Source organism: Seriola lalandi, unplaced genomic scaffold (genome assembly GCF_002814215.2).
Source record: "Seriola lalandi dorsalis isolate HSWRI2012SDOR001 ecotype SW California unplaced genomic scaffold, Sedor1 jcf7180002054544, whole genome shotgun sequence".
In the NCBI taxonomy this organism is placed as follows: Eukaryota; Metazoa; Chordata; class Actinopteri; order Carangiformes; family Carangidae; genus Seriola; species Seriola lalandi.
Window position 1 is genome coordinate 6137708 of NW_019525097.1, and position 21542 is coordinate 6159249.

Below are 21542 nucleotides of genomic sequence, written 5' to 3' on the forward strand. Positions count from 1 at the left end.
GGTGGGTGTGGGTTTGTGTATGTTCTGCATGTATGTGCATTAGATGGAGAATGAGGAAGAACAAAAGGCTATAGGATTTAAAATACGGTCCAGTGCCTATGCTAATAAAGGCTGTTTGTTTTTCAGGAGGAGATTTCTCGCCAGCTGCAGTACATCTGCCTGTATCTGCTGCACATCTCTGCGGCCTATTTGTTAAAGTAAGCATCCGACACAGAGACCCTTTTGAAAACTTGCAAACTCAAAGTTTTATCCGGAAATACGCATGGATAGTGAGAAAAGAAACAACAAACAACGATGAAGCATTGCAAAGTTCAAAGTCACGTGTGAACCTCCCTAAATCAGCTAGTGACCTTGAAATGCAACAGCCGATTCCTCTGTTGTTCTTGTTGCTTTACTCCTGTTGCTGTTACAAAAAAAAAAAATGCTGAAATGCGATTTATCAGCAGTCTGAAAATGTATCACTTCCAGGGATGCTCACCGCTGTTTTGTTATTTCTTTTTTCACCTCCGCCTGACCTGCCTTTCTCTGCTCTCCTGTGTAGTTTGAGTCGTGTGGGTCTGGTACTCCTCTTCCTCCAGTATGTGTCAGAGCTGGGCTTCCACATCGCCAGACTCTTCTACTTCACTGATGAGAACCATCAGAAAATGTAAGTTGCCTCACTGGGTTTAATGGTTTTGGCTTAGTAGAATATTTGATTTGACTAAAAGACTTATTGATATATATTCTTATCACAAACATTTCTCCCTGGATGTCCTCTTCTCCTGTGTTTTCAGTGTTTTTCACCTTTTACAGTTTATTTTACTGGAGTTGATTGGTTTTGTCTCAGCACTTTCTTTTTTTATTGACCGTAACTTCCCTGTGTGCTGTGCTTCAGGTTTGACCTGTGGGCGGCCAGCTTTGTGTTTACACGGATGGTCACTCTGACCCTGATGTTCCTGGCTGTGGGGTTTGGTTTGGCTCGCGCCGAGAACCAGGGGCTGGACTGGGAAATGGGCAACTTCAACACTGTACTGATTAGGTAAAGCCGTATCTGAGCAGACAGTAGTCAACAGAAAAACATGGCTTATCTCCTATGGGGGTGGGTAATGATTTATTTTGTGGCACTGCTATTACATTTTGCAGCTATTGTATCAACTACACAGTTAAAATACACATAGCCCATAAAAAAGTGTTGAACTTTTCATGTTTTATTGTTTTACAACATAAGAGCATATTGACAAAAAAGGATTTCAAAGTAAAAGCAAATCTCCACAAATGATTTAATGTGGTTTTATAAGTCACAATTACAACATTATAGAAGCATAACTCATTAAAGCTGCAGTTACAGTATGACTTGTCCGAACATTCATTAAGGATATCTGATCACAAACAGGGGCAACGAGAGCAAATGAAACTGTTAAAACAGTAGCCTAGATCTGAGCCTTGTTTCCTGAAGAAATGTAAGAAATGTTCTTCAGATCCAATAGCGCATGCAAGGCCAGAAAGTAATTCCATTAATTCAGCACACACAATGCCAGGCCCATTTTCCAAAACACACACTTGTACTAATCTTCTTGCCTTGGGCCCCTTCAGGATGACTGTTCTACTGCTGGTATGTTTGACCCAATCTTGGCTGCTCTGGAAGTTTATCCGCTTCCAGCTGAGGCGCTGGAGAGAGTTCAGACACGAACAGGCTGTTCGCAAGAAGGCAGCCCCAAAACAACCCCTACGGACACTGAAGAGAGACTCGCGTGAGTATAAATACACAGTCGAACATGTTTCGTAATAACACACTGATGCTGACTCATCTATTAACAAATGGCTACAGATGAGAAAGGCAACAACAGTTGCACAATATTGCAATTTTCAGGAATGTGGCTTGTCATGATTCCTTACTTAAAACACCAGATCACACTAAATGTCAGACATGCTCTGCATTGGTAGACACCCTGACTTCTCACTTCTCTCTTCCTCTGCCAGTTGGCCACCATGAAAACGGAGTTCTGAAGGCTGAGAATGGAGCCTCTCCTCGGACCAAAAAACTGAAATCCACCTAAGATAATGCACAGACTGGCCTGAACAGCGGCCTTAGCCCAGGCTAAGGTTTCTCTACTGCGAAAACAGGGGAGCTGGTGGCCAGTGGCCACCAGGCTTCTGGTTGGCTATGTCCTGAGATGTTACAAAGACTCAGTCGCTACAGACTTAGGCTTGAATGCTGGAAAATGAAATCCAAGGAAATCTCTCGAGCCCAACAGACATTTACTCTTCTCATCATATCAGTATTTTTATACATCCACGCAGCCTGCTATCCCACCCTAAGGAACACCATTGTATGCAGAATGATGATCAAAATGTAAAATGAACACAGTGTGCGGCACACATGTTACTGTGCATGTCAGTGTTGAATGTGTCAATGCATATCCTCATACATAAGTACTGTATTGGTTGTAGTGTTGTCTGATGTTGCAGCTGTTTGCAGCTCTTGCCATTGAGCCGGCTTTGCTTGTTTTCTGGTCTGATCCATTGGAGCAGAGAAAATGTTACTGATGATATGCCATGATATGAGCTTACTGTATGCTGGCCCTACCGTGATCCCTTTACCATGTTAGGGAAGGGACTTTGGCCAAAAAATAGACCCGGGCTCCTCCCAATGATTTATGTTTGTCTAAAATCCTCCATTTGTCACTGGTCACTTCGCAGATATGCATCAAGTATGTATGTTGGATATTACCGCATGCCATTCCATGTTTTTTTTTCTTTTAATTGTTTTGTTAATTACTTTATTAAATAATGCAATTTTCTGAAATACGATGTGGACTTTTGGTCTATTGTAACTGAGGTATTTTTCTCCTTGCTTCTCTATATTCATTGTATACACCTGACACATCTGTCATTAGTAACATGAAAACTTGTCTTCACTGTCGTCATTGAAGAATGCTAGCATTGCCAACCTGTAAATGATCTATGACAAATCTATGCAGAAGTACTTCTCACCACGGAGATTAAAATTTTGCCTGCTTTTCCAGTGTTGTTTTATAACACAGTAAACAACATAGAGTGTTTAGGCAAATCTGAATGGGATGGGGCAAAGGCTCAACAAAGCTAGCTTAATGCTAACAATAGGATGTTAGAAGTGTCCTTGTTTTGGCCTCACTGTCTGTTTATGTGGCTGAAGGGACACAATCTTCTTCATAAAATGCGCTTGCTTGCCCATCTAAAACATAACTCTGTCATTTTTAAATAGCCAATCAACATTTTAAGGGTAGGCCTCGGAGACCCCTTCGTATATATCCAAAATAAAAAGGGTACTTAAAAGTTTACCACACCAACAGCAAAAAGGAAATGTATTTTACATATTTGCATAAGTTGTCATATTTCAGTAGACGGTATGTCCAGTATATATTTGTGTATTCTGCAGGCTTTGATTCATACTCTTGAAGACAAATTTATTGAGCAGAAAACAACACTTGAAGTAATCTAGCCTTCTCTGGCATCATGAAGATGGCTCTGGTACTTCATCACCTGATAAAGACAGAAAGATACAAGTTTGGGCTTAATTGCTGTGTACTGCATTAGTCCAAAAGTTTTTTTTTTTTTTTTTTTTTTAAAGTGATGCCTACTGGACTAAAAGTATTATTGACAGACAATTCAAGAAAGGTATGTTTAGCTGTATTTTACCATATTGTTCACCCGGCTGGTTATTTGCTGTCCCCACACTCAGCTTCTGACGCAAAGAATCCAGTGTCTGAGAAGGGATCTGGCTGGAGTTGGCCTCCAGGTATGTAAGCACATAGTGGTCAGCATTGGTCAACACAAAGCGGTGGCTGAAAACTGAGGCAATAGACACGAGAGAGAGAGAGGAGACAGGTGACAAAGAGTTGAGCTTTTGTGTTTTGGTATTGATTCCCCTTGTGGAAAATTAAATTTGACTTATAAGGTAAACAGTTATAATTTTGGATACAGCGTAATGTATGGCACTGTGGTACCACAAGCTACACATTACTGTTATTTTTTCTGTAGATACTGTAACACACTCATCAATTTAGGCAATGGAGAACCTCACCCTCAATGTTGGCTCCAATAGCAAAGTCTGCAGGTGAGTAGAACTCAGGATTTTGCACTGTGGAACCCGGCTTGGGGATACGCGTCTTCTCCAGGAACTTGCCACCAATGATACCAGAATTGCGAGTGGACTTTTCAAAAATACTGACCATGTCATTGGACAGGAAGTAGGACAGAATGAAATGCCGGCCTTCGTCTTTGGGATTCTGGGAGTCCTGGAATGTCAGTAACAAAGGACAGCTTTAAAAGCAAGCAGAGAAATAGTCTGTCTTGCTGTCAGTGGCTTTGGCCAATGAATAAAACATGGATTACATTATCATGTTTTGACTTCTCGGTTAGACCCTGGGTTACAATGTAGAATGACCAGCAGGAGAGTGACTTGTAACTACATAGTCAAAGAAGCAGCATAAACACATCCCTAAATGTCATCTCACCAGCCTGGCACTGTAGCGCAACACTTTGTGGTCATTCTCCAGCATCTTCAGCACATTCTTTTTGGGAGGCTCAGGAATCAGTGACAAACAATTCTGGAGAGAATCTTCAAGTGAACCAAAGCCATTGTAGGGTGGAAACTCCTGTAAGTACAGACAAACGTGGATTATGGAAGAGAGCAAATAATTATTTCCATTACCTCAACAAAAATACCCACAACCAATTCAGATTACACAGTCTTCAGTTGTGAAAAAGAAAAGGAAAAGACAGATGAAAGTCATCCTTCACCTTCTTCCTGTTCTGAAGCATGTCAACCTTCTTTGGTACGTCAGTGGGTTTTATCTCCATGTCAGGGTGGTTCTTCTGGAAATACTCCTTAGTGAAGCGATCACAGTCATACAGCAAAAAACGACGGCCCATTAGCTTCATCGTGTGACCCAGCTGGAAGTCTTTGGGTGAGTAGTACTCATCCACTTCATGTTTTGAGACCTCCAGCACACAGCTGGGGAAGGGCTCTGGAAAGAAATAGGAAAGTCAACAATTATGTAGCGATGAAATAAGAAAATGGCACCACTTATGCAATAATATATATTGTTATTTACTTGATGTTTTTGTTTTTAAATCTCTTTCACGTTGTTTCATGTAGAAAATCCTTCATATTTAACAATCCTACATTTTTATCTGTCTTTTTCTATGTATACTGTTGTGACCCACATTGTGTTCCATCCTTTTGTATGAAGTGTGCTACATAGATTAGATACATGATTGTCATCTAGTGCATAAAGTAATGCAGAACTTCTTCACGTCACTGTGCTAGATCATAAGGATATTAAATATAAGGAAATGTATATATATATATATATATATATCTATATAGATATATATATCTATATATATATCTATATATAAGTGATATGGCATTGCATCTTACGTGGTTTGAATATCTTGGGCAGTCTCTGCCTGCGCATCAGGACAGGGAAGGGATCCCGACCGCTGTTGGGTTCGTGGATCTCTCTGATCTCCACTGTGTCGTCCACCAAGTAATAGTGAATGGTAACTGGCTTAGTTGCCCCACACACAGAGTCAGTGTCATCCCATAGGGCGAAGAAACGCAGTACCTGACCAATAAGAAAAAGAGCAGTAGAACTGTAGAACTGTTATGCAACATTTTTTTTCTGCAGTTGACTTTATTTATGACTGTCAATACAGGCTCAACATTAAGATTCAGAGACATAAAATATAAAAAATATTAAATAACATGGTTTTAGTTAAGCTAGATGACCAAGTTGTTGTCACTGATACATAATACACACACTGGTGGTGCTATCATGAGAGGTCTCTTAATCCATATTCACATTAAAAGTTTTTTCATTTTTCTAACTGCAGTCTACATTATGGCCGAGATAAAAAAACTACAAGATCAGATCATTTTTGTTTTTTTAAATAAGTTGGATAGGAGAGGATACCGTACCGTAGATTAGGGTTTGTAATGGTTACCCAGTGAGTTAGGAATGGAGGGAATTTCCTTTACCTTGCGGTCCATAGTGAGAAACTGGTGCATGCGGTCAAATTCAGAGGGTGTTTTGTAGTAAGGTTGAGGGATTTTGCGACGTTTGCTGTAAGGATCCGCTGGCATCGGCTCAGGGTCGTTCAAAACTATGCCCTCGCGTTCCATGAATTCCTGTATATAGTGAATGAGAAATAAACACAGAAAGAGAGTAGATTTTCAACAACTGACAGTTATATATCCATATTTTTGTGTCAGACACAGACAATATTAAAAATACTGAAAAAGAGAAAGCAATCACATAGGTGAGTGCTGTACCTTTGTAAAAGCATCACACTGCGTGATACGGTACTTGACTCCAAACATCTCCAGGTCCATGCCAAGGTTGAGGTCTTTCCACTGGTAATGCTCTCCATGTTCATTCTTGGGCAGACGCTGCCGTTTGATACGTTTTCCCTGCGGTATCCCAGAATTCTCCACCAGAGGCTCGTAGATGTACATGCTGTCATCCTCTAGGTAGTAGTAAATGACCACGGGTCGCACGCGGTACACCTCCTCAGGGGAATACAGGATGTCCTCCTCAAAGTATGCATAGAAGCGCAGCACCTACAAGACAAGCGGTTGGTGCAGAACAGACAAACAGTGTATGAATGAATTAGACAGTTGACTGGACAGAAGCAAAAATCAGCGAATACTAGTCATATACTTTCAGGTATTACTGTACCTTCTTGTCAAGGGCCACATGTGCCGGGATGAAGTCTTCAGACAGGCTCTCATCAGAGGAGCTATAAGTAATGTCTGGTGTCTCAAAGGCCAACTCACTCATCTCCTGCTGGATCAGCTGCTCTGACAAAAGAGGATCCTGTCCAATGCCAGCAATGGGGCGACGGGGCAGAGCATAGCCGTTATTGTAGCCCAGTGTCTGGGGCCGATGGAAGGCTGACTTCTGCAGAGGGAGGATCATTGAAGAAAGTATAAATTAGATCAGGCAAATCAAAATAGAAATATAAATTGAAGAATTTAATCAAATTCAAAGCAAAGCATTATGTGAGCCTATGGTCACATACAACACAATACTGTACTACAGAAACTGCTGTATGACATACAGACTAACCTAGATGTGGATTAACATCATTCTTTCTGAATGTTAAGTAATGTTAAGTAGTTAATGTAACTACTTGTCAACACTTTAACAGAGGTGTAATTTTTTTTTTCATTGAAAATTAATTAAAGATATTAACACAAGCTATTTAAGTCCCTTTGCATTAACAACAGTCAGCAACAGCAGCCTTGATCAGGTAAGAATATCATGTCAAAAGTGTCTAAGTGTATAACCAAGTTAAACGAACTGGAGGAATACAGGAATGACATTTGAATTACAGAAGGAGAACAGCAAATTTTCTTGCGGATGACTTCAATTTGGCTAATGTTGGTCAGACGTAAGAACCTTACGTTATGTTAATAAAAGAACATTTTAAATCATTCTTGTTTTATGTTTACCTTAGCAACAATCTTACCGTCACATCCCGAAAAGTGTATCCTGGTAAAAATGGTAATCCATGGCTATTCCAGTGCCAAGACATTACTCGACTTGAGTTTTTTCTTCCCTGTTTCCTCAGCTCCACAAACTGGTAAACAGTTGGGTATTATATTCGTGTAATTTGAGGCTTTAACCAGGTTTTGTTGTTCTGTAAAGCGACAGCCCCACCGTGGTTAAGTTTATAGTATCCATGGAAACGGCACGACAGCAACAAAAAAGTTTTAAAAAAGTCAACAGATATTTCTGGAAGTGACAGCTAGTTTAGCGGAAGTTAAGAGTGAAAGACCAAGGAAATAAAGTCATATCTAGATTAATAAGAAATTAATACTGTTAAATTAATTAATTAATAAAAAGTAAAATAGCTTGTCCTATTCGGTTCTCTATAAAATTAATTTGCGTTAATTCAGTCAAGCCTTTAACTGCTGGATTCAATCAAAGAAGACATGTCTTTAAATGATTTGCTATATATATAAATAGCACATAAATGGGTCTCTTTTATCCGTATTATTCATACAAACTGTATGTCCCAATGTTTACCACCAGGGGGCGAGCAACACCAATAAATCTCAATGGTAGAAATGGCACTGGCCCACAGGTCATAACAAAAACAAGCTTGTGAGTTCATGATTACCTCATTGTATTGTGTGTTTACTCTCCAAACTTGCATTAATAAAATAATTATTAGATTATATCCTGAGTGCCACAAAACGCTGCAAACATTGAGCATAACTGGATGATAACACAAGCACTGTGTCCTTTTGAAGTGGCGTTTAAAATGCAAACCATCATTTCAGAAAGAAATGTGAAATAGTTTTAAAAGAAGAGTGAATAGGTTATTTTTGAACACAGTTTATTCCAAGCACAGGAGTCATATTTTGGTCTCACTTTACCAGCTAATGGCACTTTTTAATCCCATCAATCAAATTTAAACACCAGAACTGTCTTTATAAAACTATATAGAGTGGCAGTCTTTATATGAATGACCCTAATATGTCCTGTGTACTCTCAATTAAACTCTCAGTCTGGAAAATACCAAGCTTTTTTTTTATGAAAACTAAAATAATTTCTATGCTTGAATACAGGGCAGCAGAAAACAGAGCTGGATTGACAATAGCTTATATTGCAATGTGATTTAAGAGAACCAATTTTGTTTTGCAGTGCTTTTGTTCCTTCTTCAGATGGCCATGAGCAGCAATAACCGCAAGCATCTGTTTAGCACTGGTATCTTTGAAAGAAGGGCACGATTGACACGAGACCGGAAGGTGAGGACCAAAAAAAATTGTTTCTAACAAATTCACTTGCACAAAATCGGCATAATCTTATCACGTACATTTACATCTGGTGAGATAGCAAGTGCAACTTTTGACAGAGACATTCAGGGTTTTACACATGCCCCACTTCAGCAAAGCAACAGTAAAGGTAAAAGGGAAAACATATATGACAAGATGAATTTGATATTTCCAATTAATAAATCATTTGACCAGTTATTCAGTAATATGTCAGCTGCACTCCTGAAAACAGTGACTTAATAGCTAGAAAAGGCACTGCACTGTGAATTAAACATACTGTATCAAAAATAAGGTTAAATCACGGAAACCTCTTTGAGGCTCTTTATATGATATTTCTAATTCTTTTCTTTAAATGCTGACATAGCTGTTTAAATGGGCTGATCCCCTTCTTAGGAAGCAAATACATCAACCAAACACAGAAACACTAGGATTGCATCCCTGAGGTGCCAGACAACCTTCGCCAAGTATAAAAATAGCTCATAATAAACCATACTTGAGAACACAATTAAACAACATCAATAAACTATTAAATATTATAAAATATATTTCATAAGGGTTGAGATGAATTCTCCAAAAAATATCTTTTGGTTTTACAAAGTTCAAAAGGCAGCATGGTTATTCACTGTGGAAAGATTGTCTTACATTGTCCCATTGTCCAGCACACTGCGTCCTGCTTTATGCTGCCCCTCCGGGAAGTCCACACTTGAATACTGGAGGGTACTGAGCATGAAGCTCCAAGTGTCACAGTCTCTTGCATCTGCCCCACGTTTTGTATGAAACAGACCCATCTGAGGCCTCGGTCCTTCAGTCACTATGTAGTCTCTGCAGGCCAGTGTGTGTCTACAGAGGCTAACCCATAAATCCCCACTTCAAAAAGGCCTGCTAGGGTCACGGCCAAGGCAGTGTACCCTTTCACCCCTCTCTTCCACCAGAAAGAATCAGCTAAGAGGCGTGCTTACAATGCAGTGAGCTTATTCTCTTACTAAATGGGGTATAGCTTATGATACCCAGAGGAATATGCCCACCACCACATAGGGAAGGCTTTCTTCCCAAGCCTGCAATACCTTCTACTGTTCTCATCAGTGAGTCCACAGTCGCAGTTGTGTGCTTGCTTATAAAGCTTCATCAGGGCCTTGTCTCTTGCCCCTTCCAACCCAAGTGCATCCTAAAATGTGTTCAAGTCAAGTAAGTTTTCTCCAAAAAGCCTCTTAGCAGTGCTCAGTAATACCGGTTGAGGCTCCGTGTCCCGGGGATGTCCGGTTGCCCGTTCATCCAGATCTCTCGGATGATTCGCTCCCTCTCCTCGAGCCTCTGCGCTCGTTCTAGCTCTTCTGCTGACGTGAACACATTCATGTTAAGCGTGCGCTCGAATCGCCGGTGTCTCCGCGCCGACAGGTCCGATGTGGTGTCCCAGTCCGAGTCCGAGTCGCTGGAGTCGGAGGACGAGTCTGCGGGACGTGCTCGTTTCTTGGCAGGAGGCCGCTGGCGGGGCTGGCAGTCGGTGCGACAGGAGATCTGGACCACCAGGGCAAAGAGTGTGAGGAAGAGGCCCAAACACACACCGCAGACGAAGAAGAGCGCTGCCCTCTCTGGGTGGTCTGTCATGGGAGAAAATGATTGAGAACAAGTAATTGAGCGAGGGAAGTTCTATGTTTCTTACATCAAACATTTAATTGGATCTTTCTGACTGATGCTGGGGTCACTTTTCTATTTTCCTCTGACCTGTTCAGCCTGCTCTGTTAGAAAATATTTCGCTTGATGGCTCACTCAGTGTAATGAACACTGGCTGCAGACTCATATGACTCACTCGCCTGGCTCGGTCTCTTTTTTTGGTTATAATATTTTCTGCCAAGCCAGCTATGTTCTGTACTTCTCCTTCCCCACGTCTACAGAAAAGCATCTCTGCTTGTCGTTAGTGTTGGTTGATGTTAACCACTTCAAGCTCGAGGTGGACAAGCCTGAGCTGCTTCTCCTCTTCTTATCAATGGGATCAATTTCGCCACCGTTGTGAAACAAAGTGACACCTACTTCGTCCATCTCAGAGTTTGGTGTGATCCTATGAGGCCTGCTTTGCAGCCACTGCTCCATCCTGCAGATTTTCACTCAGATCAGAGCCTTTCTCATCATTGAATCTCAGCAGCTCCTGGTCCAAGCTCATGTCTTTTTTCAGGTTTGACTACTGTAAATGTTTCCTGCTTGTTTCCCTCCATACACGCACTCTTAAACCTTTATAGCTCATCCAAGTTGCAGCAGTCCTGCTTGTCCTCAGCTTTGATAAGTTACAACCATCCTATACACCCTGCACTGGCTCTCACAGCGCCCTCCATGCCTTCACAGTATTATCCAGTGTGATCACGCTTAAAGGTCATCATTTGTACCGGTCTAATATTCCTAAATATTATGTGTGCAAATAAAAGTAGATTATAAAATGTTACAGCAGCTCACAAATGTGAGAAAACTTTTTAGAAGCTGGACAAGCTGAGTGAGTATTCTCGCCAAAGTTTGTGTTTGGAATATATGTTTATTTGACTGTATGTACTACGCGTTTCAGAATGTGTGAACTGTTTGTTTTGTTCGTCACAGAGTGGGAGGTAATAAAACTGAAATATCCAAACATCCAAACTCCTCCAGAGTCTGGAAGCAGGTGACTGACATTGTGTAGTGTGTATGTGTGTGTATGTGTGTGTTTGTGTGTGTGTGTGTGTGTGTGTGTGTGTGTGTGTGTGTGTGTGTGTAGGCGCTATCTTGCTCAACATCTGCATTCCTCTGGCCCACATTTACCCAGCTCTCAGTCCCAAGAAAAAGGAAACTGGGGATTTTACCACAAAAGAAAGCGTACCACACACGCACACCACACATGAAACCATGCACTCAAATACCAACGTCATTGATTCTATTGGCCAAGAACCAATCATGGGCTGATATTGCTCCTGAGCATTGAGATCCAAAGGAGGTCAGAGGTTAGATTATGCGCTCTAACTTACCTGCCATCAGAGTCTTTTGGCCGTGTGACAGAAGATAAAAATGAATGTTTCCCTACCGGATACGTAGGTGTAGGCTGCCAGTGCGTTGCTGATGAGGGCCATGCTGTCGCTAGTGGTGTTGATGATGGGATTCATGCCTATAGGCCGAGGTAGACTTTCTCCCCCTTCTCCTCCTCCGCCTTCTTTTTCGGCCTCTGAATGCTTCTCCTCGTTGGGGTTTGTCTCCCTAATCTTCTTCTTATCTGCAAAAGACGTCGGAGCAGGAAAGTTCAGTTTAATGGCACAAAGCAGACTACAGTCCAACAGGAGAGTGGGCGGAGTTCTTTCTTTAGACAAAGATGTTTTTGAAAACTTTTATGTGTAGATAGAACATGAATACACCCGGAGATCAGAATCTGTGGCTCCACATGAATGAGTGTGTACAGGTACAGTCATATTATGACAATGCTGCTTTGGTCATTTACAGTAAAGCGAGAGTTTATAGTCTCTGAGGTATTGTGACTACAGCATTCAAGCCGCTGAGTCAACCACAGTGGTTTTCGATTTTAAGATATGCTTCCGTTAAAAAAGATGCATCACACATAACGAAACACACATGTTCAGAGAGTGTTGTGTGATTCAGGAGACAACACAAGCACCCGCTTCTGTTCAATTCATTCTGACTCAGGTCATTAAGAAACACAGAAACACATGGGAAAAACTTGCACTTTGGCAACATCTCAAAAGCTCCCACACAAAAAATCTCAGAAACTGATCTATTTATAGATGGGAACAACTACTTCCTCCTCTGGATTTACATCTCAGCACGACTCCTTTCAGTGTTTACGTGCCGGCATGTGTTGTGTATGAAGGACTGGAGGAGTTGGGTTGAGAGATCAAAGACTCACAGAGTGATTTAATTACTCAGCTTCACAAAGAATTATCATTTTAGAATGACAAAGTTGTTTAGGTGGGATTGTGTAGCCACTGAAACTTTAGCTCTATGAATGAGCAAATGCCTCACTGACAAAAACAACCCTTAAGCTGAGACAGACAAAAGTAAAAAAAAACAGCAGCATTCAGTCCAGTGACCTGAGGCTTCTGGATCTGTGTGCGCATAGTCATATTTCCATACTTGATTGTTTTGTCAGTGTAGGTAAGCATGCTTTGGTGAACTGTCACACACACCAATGACCTCTAATTACAGAGTCTCTAAGGTCTGTCAGTCCCTCTTTATCTGATAAATGCAGTTTCGAGTGGAATTGCTCACTGAGGAGGTAAATGTTTCCACCTGGACCCACTGCTGTGGTGCGCACATCCACTAACATTCAACCACAGTCCCTCTTTCTCACACACTTCAATAGTTGTCAACAGAAAACACTTGCAGTGCTAGAAAATACTAAATAATGGAATCACAGTAGCTACTCTTTATATTATAAATCCAGGTAGAATCATTTCTTCTCATTCTTTATTTCAAATTATAATTATTTTAGTGACATTTCAACAATAGTAAATTACTATATCTGTCTTGACATCCTTTCTTGGAAAAAATTATCTGCCTCATACAGAGTAAAACAGTGTTTTATGTTTTCAGCATCAGCAGCAGAGGTGTGTTAGCCGGCATATAGCCGGGTGTAGCCGGGTGTAGCCGGCATCATGACTGAAGGGACAAAACAGGACTTCACTGAAAGAAAATTCCGGGGAAAAGACAACACTGTAGTGGCCAAACGATCTCTGGGAAGTACGATGCAGACAGCACACCACGGTAATAAGCAGCAAGGACCAAAGATGGAGTCAATAAAAACATCAGAACTTGTTGTTTTACAACTTTAACCTCTTTTAACCTTTCCAATGGGCGGGTCAGTTTCTTCAGATGGATCTTGTGTTGCCACGTAGTTTTCAAATTCAGGGTTGTAAACAAGAAGTCAAAGTTTTCAAAGATACCTAATGAGTTTGGCTGAATTTTGGGGGCAACTAAAAAAATTCCATTTGATGAAATGCTGCCGCCATCAAAGCCATGACATCTTGGGCCGAAATATTCCACTCGATGTAAGCATGTGGAAAAGGCACAGAAAGGTTATTTTAAATGAGGAAGACAACATTTTCACTTCCTTGCTGAGAGTCGGATGAGAAGATTGATTCCACTCTCATGACTGTACGATACATATGGAGCTACAGCCAGCAGCCGGTTAAGCTTAGCTTAGCTTAGCATAAGGACTGGAAACAGGGGGGAACAGCAGTATCAAAATGGACCTACCAGCACCTCTAAAGCTCACTAATTAAACTGAAGTGCAAACACAACAAGTTGTGGTTTCACAGGGGGTTATGTGCCAAACTATTTCTTGGAATTTCTTGACTTCCTTGGATCACTGCTTGTTGCGTGTCCCTCTGACGGAGCCAGACCAGCTGTTTTCCACTGTTTGCTGTCTTTGTGCTGCACTTTTTTAGGCTGTTAGCTTCATATTTACAGCACAGATAGGGGAATCGTATTATCTTCTCAAACAAATCTTGGCAAGAAAGCAAATATTTCCTATCAAGCATTCCTTAATTCCAGAAATACAGCACGTTAAAAAAAAAATTGTGATCCAACAGCGAAATGAAATGAGGAGACCAGGACACGTATTTACAGTGAAACACATCTTGTTCCGCCTTCATCTCCCTCCTTCACATGTTTCGTCCCCTATCGCTACATCAGAGATCGAAACAGGTTTTTCCAGATGATCTGTGGGTTTTTTGAAACCGGCGCAAGGAAGCGAATTCATTCATGCGTTTTTTTTGAACTGTCAGCACTGCACCACACATCTCCTGTCCGCTCCCTCTCTTAACTCCTCATTCATTCGTTTATCCTCCTAATCAGTACAGTGCCGGTGGCTGAGCAGAGTAATTAGTGTGCTGGACGCAGGCCACCATCCCTCATGAATAAAGCTTTGTTTAACTTTCCTTCCTCGCTGGCATCTCCCCCTTTTTCACTCTTTTCATTTCATTGTTCTTGCTCTGTCTTCTCCCTCTTTCTCTCTGTGGGAGTTTGACATTATAACGGCCTGATTTAGACTGTGGTCACATGTAAGTGCAATCATTGGTTCTTGGAAAGCAGTATATTTTTAAGACCTATGATCATAAATGGTCCAAACCGATGGCTCTGCTTGGGTACATATGGAAACAGTTGAACTCGTGTGACATTAAATATACATACATTTATGCCCCGACTTGGAACCTGACCCTACAGTTCCTCTTGAAGCCTGGGAGGCCTTGTGACTGTTTATTGTTAACTGCTCTCCACGGGAGGCTGTGAGTGCGTGTCTATGTGCGGGTGAATAAGAGTATGTGTTTGTCGTTTTGCTCACCTGGAACAGTGTCGGGGCTTTTGACTGAGCTCCCCTCCGGAGGGCTGTCTCCCACTATGTTGGGGTCATGGGCGCTGGGTGGTGGGGAGAACACCGGTGGTCTGGGGCCCTGCTCCTGCAGCAACTTCTTTGGGACTTCAAAGAGAAAAATAGGTGGAGCAAAAGAGGGGAGTTTGGGAAAGAGGGAATCGAAGAAAAGATAGATAGAGGCTCATTAGAAGCTGTCTTGTTGGAAAAGGAGATTTATAACAGCCCTTTCCATTTCAGTTCTGCACTACAGCTCAATCAGTCGATTAGGCAATATGGTATTGAAAGCCAAAAAAAAAAAAAAAATGGGTTGAAAGATACTAAAACAATAAAGAGTGCTAATTCTCTGTGGGTTCATCACTACAAGTGGCCCCTTTCACACACAAGTCGTCATGCGATCCATTGTTAATATAGAGATATTGATTATAACTGCTTTAAATGACAGGACCGGCTGTATTCTGGACAACTATTTTCATTATCACTTCACCTGCCATTTATTTTCTCAGTTAATAAATTAAAAACAACGAAAAATCGTGACAAAGTCGAGACGATTACATTGTTATTGCTATACTTTCAATAAAAGTACACATCAAGGTCAACATTTCACATGCATTACATCAAACATGTTTTACATAACTCCAATGTTTTTTCAGACTCTTTCACTGATAGAATTGTGCAATCAATTGTAATTGGTTCTTAGTGGCTTCTGCTCCTCCCTCGAGGCAAACAGCTGTAACCAGAGTCTGTATTTTATAGCTGATTCTGTTGAGGCTGATTAAGAGCCATGTTAAAGGCTAGAATGAAAGTAAACATGCTCAAACTTGGGAGTATATTATGACAGAGGAGGAAGGAGCTACGAGGGAGACAGATGTAGTCAGCATCACGGCCGTGATTCACACACTCCTCCTGACCTTGCACTCTGATTCCCGAAAGTTAAGCGGCCCCCACCTCATCCCCCAACCTCACAGTGTCCTGTGAGTCAGGGAGTCTGCGATCTTTCCCCCAGACACTAACCCACAATGCAGTGGGCCATACATTCCTGCCCGCTCACATGTGGTTTTGCAGGCCGGGCCACACTCCGGTCACTGTGTTTGTCTGCCCTGTTAGATCGCTGGTGATTTACAGCCCAACAGATGACTGTCTGTCCAGCTGTCTGTCTGTCTGCCACTCGTGCGTTTTCATTGCTTCTGGACAAACAAATAGGCCGTGAAGAAAAAAAATCTGCTGTCTGGTTTCGCTGACATCAGTAGCACTAATAAGTGAAATTGTGACATGTGATTTGAGGTAAAAATGGACCATTTGTTTAAAGGCCGATGAATAAACACGCTGATCAAATTTCCAGACGGACTTTGGCGGCGGGCCAAGAGCCAATCAAAGTGCAGGAAGGAGCAGAGCAGACCTCACAAAGCTCCCCTCCACTGGATACTACTTACGTCTTGGACACATTACAAAATTTTTCCAGTTGTAAGCAATGATGAAAAGATTTAGCGGGAGCATTTAACTACTGACATTTACAAGTTTGCAATCTCAAGTAGCCTACTTTTATTTCTATGTCATTTTTGCCTCTATTAGACATTTGACAGGAAAAATAGGCGGAGCGTCTTTCCCTCTCCAGACTGCTGATGTCACAGTTACATGATGTATAACTCCATCACAACACTGTGTGGTGATACTTGTGATACATGTTGTGGTTCATGCATGAAAACAGCTGTCCTTTAGAAGCACATACCTACAGATGAGGAGTTGATGGCTGCCATTTAAGACACACCTGCACCTGTTCTCCATTACACTTTGCAAGATGCATTTTCTTTTTACTTTTTTTTAAATATTTTTTGATATAAGTGTAAACATGGAAGTCATACATTATATCTTTGCCTGTAGCGGTTGTGATTTTTTTTTCTGGGATTTGCACAAAGAAAAAAACAAAAAAAGCAGAAGTGGTGGCAGAGATGTAGAAGATGGAGAAAGGATTTTTTGGGGTTTTTTTGCAGTGAGCTTCTCATTCAACTGAGAGAACTGAGTGTTAACAGTCTGGTTAAATCTCAAAAATTAGATTAGGCAAATGCAGGTGCAGGAAAGTTTTATAACAGTACTTACACACACTCACAAAACTGACATCACACATGTTTCTACAGCCAATAAAAACTTAACAAAGTCAATATCTCAGCAAGAAGTTTCACGACAGGGACTTCCTGTTGAGGTTTGAGTATTTCACAAGCGCACCACCGGAAGATTATAGAAAGACCAGCCCAAAAGTACAACATGCATGTTTGATTTAACTGTGACACTGCCAACTTGGATTGTATGAAAGACACTTGAATCCTTCACTGACTCAAGACAGGATCACAGAACAATTGCAGCTGCAGATACAGGACACAGTGCTACTCTGGACCTGTGAGACACATTAGCTTGTGAGAAAGAGCCTTGCAAAGGCAGACCGTAGTACTCTCTAGCTTATTATGTGATACATAGCATATTGTCAGATGGAGCTATATGGAGCAACGCACATATAAGGATATGAGAATTTCTGATACTATCTCACTGCAGAAAAGCTAAGAGCCAATCAACAAAGCCGACTTCAAAGATTTCAGCTCTATTTGCCGTGAGTGAAAAGGCAGGAGGTTGATGCCTGACTAATAGAAGTAGTAAATGATTTCTGGTCTTTACTTCAATCTCCTTACAGACAGGTTCACCTTACTGCACTGGGGGCGATTTACGCTGAAATACCGTTCTGCAATTACATCATCTCATGTGGCGAACCGCACCAATATGTCACCTAACTAGGTAAAAAAAAAAACCCAAGAAGTTGAAACCTCATTTTTATCCAGGTCTGCTTGGCACAAACTAAATAAACACACCCCCTATGTGCGGAGGTGCGGTTGAAAAAAGTTTCCCCCCCTGTCCTTCCTCATCTGTCTGACACACTAATCGTGGGTCTTAAAAACTCCCCCGCTGCCACGCTGCCACCATCCCCACGCCACGCCCTGATTACAGCCTTGTGATTGGCCGTAATTGAATGCACATGTGGCCCAGGGGTCACAGCTGAGAGACGCCATGGTGTGAAACACACACTCTCGCACATAGGCATTTTTTGCACAGGTACAGAACATATAATGGTGATGCGTTCAAAAGCGCAAAAGCTACACCAGATTCATGTGCATACACACATACGGATGCATTACCTGGTCCAACACACACTCGTTTAAGATCAGCACGTCCCTCCATTCAAATATTTTATGTTTTTCTATGGGCTAACTTTGTTGGCGCGCGTCGGTACAGTATCGTAAATTGACTGCTACTTGTCTAAAAATAATTGTCAAAAAGCTGAAGCCTCTCGAAGCAAAAGGCCACAAACCACACTCAGCGAGCCAAGCAGTAAAAACTGAACCAGCGAAAGAGCGAAAGAGGAGTGCGAGAGAGAGAGAAACCCAGCACATAAATCACACTCTGCAGTCTGCATTATAATGACATGGTCACATAAACACAAGGCAAATGAGTCCTCGCAAATTCTTAATATAACTCCGCTAACGTGGGACCTGTGCCAGCGCTGTACCTCTCACAGCCCCGCATCGCCATGGGGAGCGAAGATATGAGGCGGGAAAAAGAGTGCCCATAACAATGGCCTATGTTTACACTGGCAGAGCCCGGCTTTGTTTTCACTGGGCTCTGCAGGACCAGAGTGTGCGTGCATGCCTGTGTGTGTGTGTGTCTGTGTTTGTGGGCCATGTGCTGACCCATGCAGAACGCAGTTGTGACAAATCCCCGTAAGCCAGAGGGGATATAATGAAATATTAAACCACGCTAAATCTGAAATGAGATCAGACCTAGGCCAATAATTTGAACATACTTTAGCCTCTATGAGTGCACACAGGGGGCTGCGAGGGAATAAATATTTTGGGTATTGTTTTAGGGCTATCTTTAATACTCCGTCTGGTTTATCTCGCTGGGATTTTGGCCCTTAAATAGACAGCTTAATCCACAGTATGACCATTCTGCGATGCACATTCTTAATGTGGTGACCCTCATCTAAATTATACTCTACAATGGGCGAAGCAAAATTCAAGAATCATGTGCAATTTGAGCCAGGTCCGGTTGAGTTTCGCTATATGTTCATTAAAAGACAGAGAAAAGACAGGGGGAGAGTGTACAACTGAATCTTTTGACAGGAGGTGGAATTATTTTGCAGCTGCATGAAAATATGGAGAGTTTTGTTCCAAATCAGATATCCACCACTTGATAAACAGCATGAATCTTGAAATAGTTATGTAGTGGATAACACAGGTGCTTAGATGATAAAATGTGTAACACTTTTAACAGTCATTTCCTGAAAGGGATATATAGCAAATTGGAAAAAAAAAAAAAAAAAAAGGCGCATTGAAACAATGTGCTGGTGTAAAAAAAGTCTAAGCGTCTGTTTTCAATCAGCACACAGTGCCTACTTTATCTACAACATTAAAGTGCCGTTAAAGCCCAACATTCACTTGATAGACACGAAAACTCAAAGGTTCCACCTCAATGTTTATGGACACACTTAGACTTCAAAATGCTTCTTATTCCCTTTAAGCTCCTTCTCCTGCTTCCCACACACAGACACCACACAGACAGGCTCGCAGACATCTGCACTCTCACATTCACAAGCCCATCCACCCCCCCCCCCCCCCCCCCCCCCCCACACACACACACACACACACACACGAACATGCAACTATTTTTCACATAGCTAATGGCATTCCTGCAGAACAACATGCAAGGTGAAGAGGGCAGGAGCTGAAGGTGTTGAGATTGCATTCCTTCTCTCCTCTCCCTCCCTTATTCATCTTCTCTCCGAGCCCCACCACCGTAACACTCTTAACAGTATCCAGCTGACAGCAGCTGATTGGGCTTGAGTGTCTGTGTGTGTGTGTGTCTGTGTGTGTGTGTGTGTGTGTTTGTGCCCTTTCGACAGCCTCCTTTATACCGACGAGACTGTGTATTGTTTAGATGAGGATGGCGCAGTGTATAGATGTGAATACGTGTATGTGAGTGGTTGCTGCAGTATTAGTGTCATGTTTATCTTTCCTCTGATGAATGTTCTCCCTTTACCTCACACTGCGAAGATTAATGGCTGCATACGTCTATATGTGAGAGCTACATACGTGTGTTTTTGAATGACTGCAACTGCGTGTGTGTGTGTGTGTGTGTGTGTGTGTGAGAGCCAGAGGACATGACTAACACACTCATTCTTGTCTTGTGTACACAAAGCAGAGCAGGTTTAGGTCTGGTAATGTGAACTCTGTCAGGGGACTGCTGGTCTGAGCTTAGGGCTTTTCCTGGTTCTGCTCCATTTTTTTTATGTGAGTGTGGGCAATCCAACCTACTCCATTACTTTATTAGGTTCAGTTGAGAGAGAGAGAGAGAGAGAGTATATGAGTGTGTCTACTGCAAGAGTTACACCATACACTGGGACTGTGGTAACCTTAAAGGAGCTTTAAAGCTGCATGTTGTTGGCGGTTTTGAAAGTTTTCGCCCATAAACTATGAACCCACGTCTGATTTGAACGACCGTTCCCATAGCATGACATGAGTTTCAAATTTAATTCCCATCTCCGAGACAGCCATTGATTTACAATCCTTCCTCTAAATGCGGCAGAACACAGATAGAAAGTTTTTGGTTTGTGAAATTGTGAAACCGTAAAAAACGCTTTGGGTCTTGGGTTTCAGTTGCAGCGTGAGCATCTTCAAGTGTTGGAACGAGCAGACGCAGAATATATGGATGATGACACTGTCACAGACAAACTGGGGAGATCAAAAAAATGAGAAAATGTGTAGTCAGCGAGTTGCCTTTTTCTACAGGCAAACAATGAATCGGAGCTGGGAACGTTACCAGTTGGCGATGTGCTCCCCTCCTGAACAACTGCCATCAAAGTGTCTTCCAGCAAGAGGCTTTTTTTTTTTTTTATCCACCCGAAAACTCTTCTGGAGCTTATCTGGTGGAAAACTGGCTACACCAGGACTTCCACTGCAGCGACGGCTTGTAAATGCATAAATAAGAAGCAGGCACAGTTCAGAAAACCTTTACAGAAAGTCATGACAACCGAGCCTCAAATCCGGGAGATCCAGGAAAAGTTCAGCTTTGTCTTTTGGCTCGGATGCTCGACTGGTTAATCAAATCAGCGGCCTCAGTTTATCCAGTCAGCCCAGATTGTGGAGGCTAAGACAAGCCTTTAATTTGGCTGGAGCTTCTTGTACTGAAGAGGCTTGTATTTTTTAAATTTAATACAGGTACGCGGTATGACGTCCGTGCAGATGGAGACGTAGTTTGAGGGTGACACAGTCTAAAAGCATCCAGACCCGGGGTAGTGAGGGCCCAGAGAGAGCATTCCAGGATGTAGAGAGTGGAACGGCTCAAACCCCCCCCCCC

General features: G+C 42.0%; 3 protein-coding genes across 3 annotated transcripts in view; 1 reads left to right on the plus strand and 2 right to left on the minus strand.

The window, feature by feature from the left end:
- The window catches only part of tram2 (translocation associated membrane protein 2), an 8432-nt gene extending 5642 nt beyond the window's left edge, over nt 1-2790 (plus strand). Inside the window, exons 7-11 of the mRNA XM_023415043.2 lie at nt 127-197; nt 542-646; nt 875-1018; nt 1573-1730; nt 1960-2790. Of these exons, the coding sequence (XP_023270811.1) occupies nt 127-197; nt 542-646; nt 875-1018; nt 1573-1730; nt 1960-2036 (555 nt within the window). The 3' untranslated portion in view covers nt 2037-2790. The remainder of the gene's footprint in view (nt 1-126; nt 198-541; nt 647-874; nt 1019-1572; nt 1731-1959) is intronic.
- On the minus strand, nt 1172-7705 carry efhc1 (EF-hand domain (C-terminal) containing 1). The gene is made up of 10 exons (XM_023415042.2): nt 7498-7705; nt 6705-6926; nt 6299-6586; nt 6005-6154; nt 5405-5591; nt 4762-4988; nt 4476-4616; nt 4043-4256; nt 3658-3810; nt 1172-3501 (listed from the first exon to the last, which is right to left on the minus strand). Exons 1-10 carry the CDS (start codon nt 7561-7563, stop codon nt 3473-3475), a joined length of 1677 nt encoding a protein of 558 aa, XP_023270810.1. The 5' UTR covers nt 7564-7705; the 3' UTR covers nt 1172-3472.
- A 648-nt stretch (nt 7706-8353) lies between these two features.
- eva1aa (eva-1 homolog A, regulator of programmed cell death a) overlaps nt 8354-21542 on the minus strand; it is a 72724-nt gene continuing 59535 nt past the window's right edge. The window contains exons 6-8 of the mRNA XM_023414868.2: nt 15117-15251; nt 11850-12035; nt 8354-10407 (exon numbers count right to left, since the gene is read on the minus strand). Coding sequence (XP_023270636.1) covers nt 10028-10407; nt 11850-12035; nt 15117-15251 — 701 coding nt within the window. The 3' untranslated portion in view covers nt 8354-10027. The remainder of the gene's footprint in view (nt 10408-11849; nt 12036-15116; nt 15252-21542) is intronic.